Source organism: Vicia villosa, unplaced genomic scaffold (genome assembly GCF_029867415.1).
Source record: "Vicia villosa cultivar HV-30 ecotype Madison, WI unplaced genomic scaffold, Vvil1.0 ctg.001085F_1_1, whole genome shotgun sequence".
Classification (NCBI taxonomy): Eukaryota; Viridiplantae; Streptophyta; class Magnoliopsida; order Fabales; family Fabaceae; genus Vicia; species Vicia villosa.
The window spans coordinates 11-10,967 of record NW_026705477.1 but is presented as its reverse complement, the minus strand read 5'-3'; the positions used below and the strand labels follow the sequence as shown (position 1 = coordinate 10,967).

General features: G+C 36.8%; 2 protein-coding genes across 2 annotated transcripts; one reads left to right on the top strand and one right to left on the bottom strand.

Annotated features, from left to right (window-relative positions):
- The first annotated feature begins 297 nt into the window (after positions 1–297).
- On the top strand, positions 298–4,766 carry LOC131633209 (ethylene receptor-like). The gene is made up of 7 exons (XM_058903920.1): positions 298–1,198; positions 1,639–2,598; positions 2,688–3,056; positions 3,170–3,436; positions 3,538–3,662; positions 3,759–3,956; positions 4,214–4,766. Exons 2-7 carry the CDS (start codon positions 1,675–1,677, stop codon positions 4,566–4,568), a joined length of 2,238 nt encoding a protein of 745 aa, XP_058759903.1. The 5' UTR covers positions 298–1,198; positions 1,639–1,674; the 3' UTR covers positions 4,569–4,766.
- A 113-nt stretch (positions 4,767–4,879) lies between these two features.
- On the bottom strand, positions 4,880–7,645 carry LOC131633208 (pentatricopeptide repeat-containing protein At3g49170, chloroplastic-like). The gene has a single exon (XM_058903919.1). The coding sequence runs from the start codon at positions 7,593–7,595 to the stop codon at positions 5,046–5,048; it is 2,550 nt and encodes an 849-aa protein (XP_058759902.1). The 5' UTR covers positions 7,596–7,645; the 3' UTR covers positions 4,880–5,045.
- Positions 7,646–10,957: the final 3,312 nt, after the last annotated feature.

The window sequence follows — 10,957 nt, the reverse complement described above, 5'->3', positions numbered from 1 at the left end:
GACCGCTTTAAATATTACTTTTTTATTCTTTAATTTTATTCAATTTTTATTTAATACTTTATATTATTTTATACAACTTGTTCTTCTAATACCAAAAAATACAACTTGTTTCTATCATATTATATTATATATTATATACCAAAATTATTACTCTTTTCTTTTTCTTTTTCTTTTCTTCTCTATTCAGTTCTCTTCTATTCTTCCTTGCAGCTATATTCAATTTCATTTCCATGTAAGTTTCATAGATCACACCAATTTTTTTTTTTTTATCTTCAATTTAATTCACACCGATTTGTTAATTTTATTATTATTTTATTAATGTATACCCAAAATTATATTTGATTCTTCTTTTTTTTTTGTTGAAATTAGCTTGAATTTTTTTATGTTAATTATAGAGTGTTAGGAGCTAAATTTCAGATGCTAATTTGGTTTATGATAGTGTTTAATTTTAATCTGAACACTGGGTAGCACAAATTATGTTTTTTGATAGGTGTATGAAATTAAGGTTAAGGTGATTTTGTGGGTTTAGTTAGCATTGGGATAATGCTGCTGGGTTTTGAGATTAGGATAATTTCTTTGTTATTAATAGGTACTGCTCTGGCTTTGTGAGAATATATAAATAAAAAAGGGTAAGTTTTTAGTGTATGGGAGTCTTTTGTGGTAATTGGGTGTAGAGAAAGACCATATTTTGAAGGTTGTTTGTATCTTTGACTTTGTTTTTAATGTTCATTTGGGATGAGGTTGTCTTTACTGGTTTTTTGGTTCTCTGCTCATGATGTTTTTGAGGGAGTTTATATTGATATAAGTTATATAATCAAGTGGTTAATGAGCTTTAGTGAAGGTTGAATTGGTCGTGAGTACCCGATTTTGGATTCGGATTTGAACAGTCTTTGACTAGACTTTACTTACCTCATAGTCTAACTCCTGATTACTAGGGGCCCTTGAAATTTGAAACTTGTGGCTTAAGACCACAAAATATTGATCAGTGTTATACGCAGGGCCGTCTTAAGTTTTCAGAGGCACAGTGTAGGTTAATCACGGTTTGAATGTGACAAAACAAATTGAGCCCCTATCTTGTAACGGTTTAACTATGTCAATTTTTGAATCCACTGTGCGGTAGCCCGCCTTGTACACCTTAAAGACGACCTTGGCTATACATAGGAAGGAGGCAATTTTGTAGCGCTTCTCATCGAATTTGGTATGTTGGTGTTTTATATCGATTTATTTTTTATGAAAAAATAACATAAAATGGAGACGAAAATTTTGATGCTCCTAGGAGACGAAAACAACTTTTGATATTTTAAAGATCTATGTAAAGTTTAGTAGCAAAAAAGATTGTTTTGAAAGAGCTGTTGTAGTGCTTTAGCATAGCGGAATTTGAACAAATTGTTATGTTCCACGATATACTAATTGGTATCAAGTGTTGTGAAATAACAGTGATAGTATATCAGGATTTGAACAAACTATTTTTGGTGATCCCTGATTGACAACATTGTAGTGGTATTATTGTTGTGTAATTAGAAAACTGAAGCGGAATTCACTTATCCGCTACTACGTATACCCCCATGTACTCAATATTGTGTTTTCTGTTTCATTCATGTATATGGTGCTTAGATTTTCCTATTTTTTGTAATGTAGTTATGTGATAAAGGGTGAATCAGCTGAGGTGGTTCAATGTTCAATACAATCACTATGGAATCCTGCAATTGTGTGGAGCCACAATGGCCAGCTGATGATTTATTAATGAAGTATCAATATATCTCTGATTTCTTCATTGCACTTGCTTATTTCTCAATCCCGCTCGAGCTTATTTACTTCGTTAAGAAATCAGCGGTATTTCCGTATAGATGGGTCCTTGTTCAGTTTGGTGCCTTCATAGTTCTATGTGGAGCAACACATCTGATTAATTTATGGACCTTCACAATTCATACAAGAACCGTGGCGATTGTAATGGCCACCGCTAAGATTTTAACTGCTGCGGTATCGTGTGCCACTGCGCTTATGCTTGTACATATTATTCCCGATCTATTAAGCGTTAAAACTAGGGAGTTATTTTTGAAGAAAAAGGCTGCAGATCTTGATAGAGAAATGGGTATGATTCGTACGCAGGAAGAAACCGGCCGACATGTTAGGATGTTGACTCATGAGATCAGAAGTACTCTTGATAGACATACAATACTGAAGACAACTCTTGTTGAACTCGGTAGAACTCTTGGACTAGAGGAATGTGCGTTATGGATGCCGACACGTACTGGGTTGGAGCTTCAACTTTCTTACACGTTGCGACAGCAGAACCCTGTTGGATATACAGTGCCGATCAATCTTCCTGTGATCAACCAAGTATTTAGTAGCAACCGCGCAGTTAAAATTTCATCTAATGTTCCAGTTGCTAGATTACGGCCTCATGCTGCAAAATACATGCCTGGGGCCGTAGTTGCTATTCGGGTGCCTCTCTTAAATCTTTCTAATTTTCAAATATATGATTGGCCTGAGGTTTCAACTAGAAGCTATGCTTTGATGGTTTTGATGCTTCCGTCTGATAGTGCTCGACAATGGCATGTTCATGAGTTAGAGCTGGTCGAGGTAGTTGCTGATCAGGTTAGTAATTTGCCTTTATATTCATCTTCTTTTCTGTCATATTTTTTTATCTTACCAAAATTACTTATTACAATTGTCTCCTACACCAGGTAGCTGTTGCGCTTTCGCATGCGGCAATTTTAGAAGAGTCAATGAGGGCAAGGGATCAGCTTATGGAGCAGAATGTTGCGCTTGATATGGCTAGAAGAGAAGCAGAAACAGCAATTCATGCTCGCAATGACTTTTTGGCTGTAATGAATCATGAGATGAGAACTCCGATGCATGCAATTATTGCGCTCTCTTCATTGTTACAGGAAACAGATATGACTGCCGAGCAACGTCTGATGGTGGAAACAATATTGAAAAGCAGCAACTTATTGGCTACGCTCATCAACGATGTTTTAGATCTTTCACGGCTTGAAGATGGCAGTTTTCAACTTGAAACATCAAATTTTAACCTTCATTCAATGTTTAAAGAGGTAAAATTTTCGCCCAAATCCTAAAAAATTCATCTATAGTAGTCTTTTTAGTAGCTTATGATCTTTGAGTTTCTTTAAAAGCTTGTTGTTACATTTTGTTATTCTGATTGCAGGTCCTTAATTTGATTAAACCCGTCGCATGTGTTAAAAAGCTGTCGCTTACTTTACATTTCGCGTCAGATTTGCCGGTGTATGCAATTGGTGATGAAAAGCGTCTCATGCAAACTCTTCTCAATGTTGTTGGTAATGCTGTTAAGTTCTCAAAAGAGGGAAGCATTTCAATCACCGCATTTGTTGCAAAGCCGGAATCCTTCAGGGATATTAGATTTCCTGATTTCCTACCAGTGCCAAGTGATGGCCACTTTTATTTGCGAGTACAGGTTTGTTTCTTCAAGCTTGACTCATATTCTTCTGTTGCGTATTGTATCCTCTATTATCTGATTTCGTCGGTGGAATATGATTTTTTTTCACCGCATTATAGGTAAAAGATTCAGGATCAGGAGTCAATCCACAAGATATCCCGAAGCTATTCACCAAGTTTGCGCAAAACCAATTAGCGACAAGAAATCCTATTGGAAATGGGCTTGGCCTTGCAATTTGTAGAAGGTAATTATATCATTACAAAATTGGAATTTTCTCTCTGCAAAATCCTTATATATGATTTTCAATTGATTGTGTACCTTATTTTTAAATTGTGAGCAGGTTTGTGAATCTCATGGAAGGCCATATTTGGATCGAAAGCGAGGGTATTGGCAAAGGATGTACAGTCAGTTTTATTGTAAAACTCGGAATTCCAGACAGATCAAATGAATTTAAACTACCTTACATACCGAAAGCTCTGGTAAATCATGGATCTACAAACATTGCCGGTCTCAAAATTCTTGTCTTGGATGATAATGGGTAAGTAACAGCTTCATTTCCATACTTTCAGTTCAGAAGTTTGTTACTATGTCACTAATTTGTTATTTAAGTATTCTGGTTATTTAATAGTAAAGTAAACTTAAGTATCAAATGTATTTTTGAAAGCATGACAATACTGATGAATGATGATATTGCGTGTTCCTAGTCCAAAGTATATAAGTCTATATACACATCATTCGCTGCATTTACTCTTTTGCTTGCTTGTCTCATAACACACGGCGAAACTTGTAATGCAGGGTGAGCAGGTCAGCCACAAAGGGGCTTCTTATGCATTTAGGATGCGACGTCACAACTGTAGGCTCGAGCGAAGAATGCCTGCGTGTTGTTTCACAGGAACACAAAGTGGTCTTCATGGATGTCTGTACAGGGTTAGATGGTAATGAATTAGCGGTTCGTATACAAGAGAAGTTCGCGAATCGTCAAGATAGACCACTTATAGTTGCTCTCACCGGAAACACCAACAAGTGGACTAAAGAAAACTGTATGAGAGCTGGTGTGAATGGCCTTGTCTTAAAACCTGTTTCTGTTGAGAAGATGAAGGGTGTTTTAACAGAACTCTTGGAGCGGCGATTTGTGTTTGAAACAGTTTAAACTACCATAATGTCATCCTATTATGAAAAACTTTTGTTGTACATAGCAAAACCAAATTAGCAGAGATGCGAATTTATGATGTATGGAGGAACTCAAATGAAAAAGTATAAAGGAGGCCCTAAGCCACTGCTGAGTCTGGATTGCTTAATCCATTTTTGTGAACGAAGTTCATATATAGACATATTCATTTTTGTATAATTTCAGGCTTTTGATGTTTTGCAGTGGTGGTGGAATTTCATTAACAGACTGTTTTAACAAATATTTCAAATTAAGATGATCAGGTTAAGGTCTCGACATTCTGAAAACAGATGGAAAAATAAATGCTTCTAAGTTACTGTCATTAACAATCAGCTAGTAGTTCAAAGCTGAGCTTTAACATTCACAACATTTGTACACTCAAAGCAACAAGTGTGAATAAATCTACAAAATTTACAGGCCAAGAAGTCTAAACTCATGTTGATATGTATATGGATTGGATTACCAATAATCATTGCAAGAGCATTTACCATCCTTGATGTGATGAAACCTGTTTGCATCTCTCACTACAATCTCTCTTCCAGTGACAGTTGATATATATTTGATCGCTGAATGGCAGTCGCCACAAACGCGAAGGTTCTTAAATACCCTTATAGGTTTTGAATTCGGCGTACTAATAAGTGCAAATGCAACTGCAAGTTTCTCACTATGTTGAAATAGGTACTGTTCCTTCTGTTCATCCTCCACATCATGAAGAACAAAATCTGTATTTGGAACATAACCTACACTCTTTATTTTTAAAGCCAATTCATCAAGTTTTTCATATATTTTTTGAGCTTTAGGGTGTAAAGTATCCCCTACATGAAATTTGTGCACCTGGTTCTCAACTTCAATCCAACTAGAACCTGCTTCTTTTGTTATCTGTTTTTGTTTCATATTTTTTCTAATGGTTGATACATCATCCCACCGTCCTTCTGAAGCATACAAGTTCGACAATAGTATATAGGTAGCCGGATCGTGAGGTTCCCGTTCAAGTATCATTTTTGCGGCATGTTCTCCAAGCTCGGTGTTCCCATGAACCCGACAAGAACCAAGAAATGTACGCCACACCAATGCATCGGCATCAAAAGGCATCGAGTTTATAAATTCAATAGCCTCTGAAAGCAATCCAGATCGACCAAACAAATCAACCATACATGCATAATGCTCCATCCTTGGAACAATTCCATGGTCATTGCGCATGGAAGTGAAGTGTTTCCATGCCTCATCAATCAAACCGACGTGACTACAAGCTGATAAAACTGCAATGTATGTCACATCATTAGGCTTCACACCTGTTTGAAGCATATCATAGAACAATTCTAGTGCTTTTATAGCAAAACCATGCTTTGCAAAACCATTTATGATAGAGGTCCATGTTATGACATTGCGATCCTCCATGTCATTAAAGACCTGTAAAGCAGCTTCTTTGTTTCCACACTTAGAATACATAGAGATCAAAGCATTATTAACACTTAGGTCAGTCCCAAATCCCATCTTCACCACCATGGCATGGATTTGTTCACCCTTACCAATTGTACCAATACATGCAGCACCACTCAAGAGGCTAGCATATGTAAACAAACTAGCTCCACTACCCGCATAATCTATTCCACGGTCCAAATCTTGTCCAGAATTCAAATTCGTATCTTTCATACTTGCATCATCAACAACCCCACTATACAAAACCAAATTCTTCTCAAACAAAACATCAAAACACTTTCGAGCATATTCCATTCTCCCAGATCTGGCATACAAACTAACAAGACCATTCCCTACACAATCAATCTCAGAAAGGCCTAATTTAATCGTTTGCCCATGAATCTGTTCACCAAACCCAAAATCAGAAAGACTGGCACAAGCCTTAAGAACACCCGAAAACGTAAAGCAATTCGGTGCAACATAGCCTTGAACCATCATATCACTAAACAATCTCAAAGCTTCCCATTCTCGTCCTCCCCCACCTCGCACATATCCATTAATAACCGCAGTCCACGACATCACATTATGATCCGCCATCCTATCAAACACTCTCCTAGAATCTCGTATTAACCCACATTTCGCATACATATCAACCAAACTACACCCAACACACAAATCCGAAGCCAACCCAGACCTGATAACCCAAGAATGCAACTCCTTCCCAAATCTCAAAAACTCAATCTCAGCACACACCGATATCAAACCAGTCAACGTAAACCTATCCGGCAAATAACCACTATTCACCAACATATCCAAAAACAACTCAATAGCATCATTATGATAACCAAATTGCGCTAACCTAGTAATCATCAAAGTCCAAGTAACAACATTCCTCTCACGCATTCTCTCAAACACCTTCCGCGCAGAATCCAAATCACCACCACCACCTTTCACAAACATATCAATCAGCTCACAACCAACACAAACATGAGAATCAAAGTACCCCGTCTTCAACACAAACCCAAACAAACTCAACCCAGTTTCAAAAAACCTCGAATTCGAACACCCACACGCGCGAATTGCCGCGGTAAAGCAATACTCATTAGGAAAAATCCCATCTTGGTGAAGCAATTCAACAAACATATTAACCGCTTTTAACGGGTTTCCGTTGTTTGCGTAGCAAGAAATCATTGAACTGTATGAAACAATGTCTCTTTGGGTTGAATCCATGGTTTGGAAAATGGAGAGTGCGGTTTGGGTGTCGCCGGATTTTGAGTAGAGGCTGATGAGGGAGTTGAGGAGGACGGAGTCGAGGGGGAGGTGGGAGTGGGTGAGTTTGTGGTGGAGGAGTTTGCCGAGGTGGGAGTTGTTGGTTCGGATGCATGCTTTGAGGAGGAGAGAGGAGGTGATGAGGTTGTTATGGGAGGGTTCTGTTGGAGATAGGTTTAGGGTTGAAATGGCTTTGTGGAGTTGTGAGGGGGTGAGATTGTTGAAGTTTTGTTGTTTATGTGATGATGATGATGAGTTTGGGTTTTTGAGATTGAGATGAGAAGGAAGAGGAAGAGATAGGTTTATGCTTGGGATTGGCATTTTTCAAATTACATTGCTTTAACACTTGGGATAATGCTTAGTTCAGTTTGTTGTTTTTTTTTCCTTTTTTTTTTTGGATTCTAAAATTACATTGCACTTTTATAGAGTCAAAAATACCTATAAAAATCTCTAAAATTCTCTTCAGCATATTTGAATGTATCTTTTTACATTTTAAGATGTTTTAGACATGCCTATCTGAAATTATATTTTTTTCAAGTTTTAGTATTTAAACGTGGGAATTAAAATATAAGAGGTTGTTTCGCATATGTATATCTAAAAGCTTTAATAACACTTTTGATCTAGACCAACTCATAAAATTGGTCGTTCATTTTTAAAACTGAACAAAGCAATCCCTATTTTATGTTGTTTGTTGCAATTTTAGTCCTAAAGTCTATTTTCTCTCTAAAAATGCTGATGTGTCAAAATTTTAAGTGAGGTGGCAAATGAATTTTAAAAATGACATTTACATGTATTAAATTGATATTTCAGAAATTAAACAAAAAAAAGTGAAAATAAAAATTGATATTTAATTTAAATAATTTCAGAATTCCTAATTCTCAATCCATCTCTTCTTCCTCATTTTTGTGATCTCCTTCTTTCTCTCATTTCTTCATTGATTTCCCTTGTGTCTTCTTCATTCTTCTTTGTTTGGTTAAGACCGATTTCTTTATTATTCACATTGATTTATTTAGACTACATGAATATGATTTATTCCTTATTCATATTAAATTGATTTGTTTTATTGTTACTACTTACTGTGTGATTTTAACAAAAATAGGTGCTTCAGGAATGATAGGTTCAACGAAAAAAGAAGGTGTTGAAAAGGGAACAAAGAAAGACTGAACCAACAAAAATTGTTTTGAGAACGGTTGCGTGCAATTGATTTTAGTTTATCATTTTCCCCGCAAAAACCACCTGAACCAAGTTTTATTACAGAGGAGAACGAAACAAATATGTCTCAAGTGTGCACTTCAACAGAGTTTGTTGATGTTACTATGATAAGTGATGAAAGCCAACAAATTTTCTGCCTCACAAGATCAAGATGGAATAATAATTTGGAGAAAGAAGTTGGTTATGATGCCAACCAGATAAATCCGATTTTTATGTCATAGTGATGAGATGCTAGTAAGGGTGAATAATGATGATACATGAAAGAACAAGAAGGCAGAGATGAGAAGACATATAGTGAAAATGACGAAGAAGAGATGGATCGGGAATTACGGATTCTGAAATTATTTCAATTAAATATCAATTTTTATTTTCACTTTTTTTGTTTAAAGGTTGTACTAGTAATAAGAGGGGTCAAATCTATGTGTTGGTGGAGGTTTGGAAGTGTTTAGGTTAGGTTTAGGGTGATTCTGAATTTCTAAAGGTTGCAGGTGGTTGGAGAAGATGAAGATTCAGCTTTTGGTTAAGGTGGTTGGCTGGTGGCTATGCATTCTAGTATTAGGGATTATGTATTATTTTCAATTAAATATCAATTATTATTTTTAAATAAATATTAATTGTGTGAGGGCAAGGTGTTGTTTTCATGTTGTCAAAATATTGTGAATCAACCACAACATAAGTGGAAACTTAGAAACCGAGCAAATGCAACCAAGACAAGTATTTTTGGCTACAAGACGCTAATAGGTCGACTCAGAGACACAACAGGTCGACCTACTGCAAGCTGCTTCTAAAAATTTCTGTGTAAGGGCTGAATGCGTCGATGCATCACATGAATAGGTCGACGCATGGAAATTTGTGTTATCTCGGGTATGCGCACGCTGACTCTTCAGGTCGACGCATCCACTCTTTGAAATTCAAATAAAAAAGCAAAATGCGTCGACGCATTGAGTGACTAGGTTGACGCATATCATTTTGGGGAACCCACGGGAATGCGCACGCCGACCCTTCAGGTCGACGCAAGTGTCACACATTGCTCTTTTTCAGGTGCTATACACTCAATAGGTCGACCTATGCAGAGAGCAGGTCGACCTATCGCTAATAAATCCAGTTTTCAGCTGTTTTCAAGTTGGCTTATACATTGTAGGTGTTATAAATACTCAAGTGATCATTCTCAAGCAATCTAACAAGAAACGTGAAAGATAGACTCAGCTTCTTCTCATCTTCAACCTTTCGCTTATTGATCGAGAATCACACATAATCATCTTTCTCGATCGAAGTAAGGAACGTGTGTTGATAAGGTTCGACGGTAGATATTTGTCTTGTTCGAGATTCGACGGTAGACATTCATCTTGTTCGAGTGAAGAGTGTTGAGGGTGTTTCTTGTATAAAACCTTAGGGTTTTTCCTTCTTCATCAAAGATTTTGTTCGAAGGTTTTTGACGATCGATTCGCTTTGGTAATCAATTCAGCCGTGCATAAGGGATTGAGGGATTGAAGATCCGCTCAACAAACTTGCTACAACCGGAGGATTGAGAAAGGAACGATCGGGGTCTTGATCGAGAAGATCTTAGACATTGACTTGATTCAACTTGAATCAAGGGGAGGATCGAATTGTATTCAATTTTACTGCATGTGTGTAGTTGGTGATTGGTACTTTCTATCCTTGTTAAACATTTTGCAATCTAATAAAACTTTCCTAATTTCATTTGAAATTAGGGGCAGATGTACTCCTGCGAGGACGATAGAGGAACTGCCTAAACAAATATCGTGTTCCTTATCGCTTTTACTTTATCGTATTTCCATTTGTTTTCGTTTATTACCATTGTTGAACAAAAACCAAGGTTAGGTAAAATATCGATCACCAAGTGTTCGACAAAATTACTCAATCAAATTTTTGTTCAAATTTTAGTGAAAACGTTCATTGTGAGTAATATACCATATGGTGTGCAATTGATACAATCGAGATATTCGTTAAAAACGTAATTCATAACTTGACATTTTCATCCGTTCGGTTTAGTGCACATATCCGGTCCCCGATAACATAATCGCTCTTAGACGATTAAGTGATTCAGGGAAGTCACGTTTCAAAAGCTAAAATTTTCTTAAGTTGGAAAAAGATGGTCTATTCACCCCCTCTAGACCATTCCTATCGTCTAACAAGTGGTATCACGAGCTCCGGTTCATTCTAGTGCTTGATATAACTTTTTAGAAAATGGAGAACGGTCAAAAAGGGGCGTATACTAAAGCGCCTGTTTTCACTGGAGAAAACTATAGTTATTGGAAAGACTGTATGTGCATTCATATCAACTCCGTTGATAGAAAAATATGGGATGTCATCGTCAATGGTCCTATGGCTATCACCATAACCAACGATGCTGGCATCACAAGACCTAAACCTCAAGCACAATGGGATGAAAAAGATGAAAAGAATTACGGGTATGATTGGAAAGCTAGAAACATGATTATAGCTTCCTT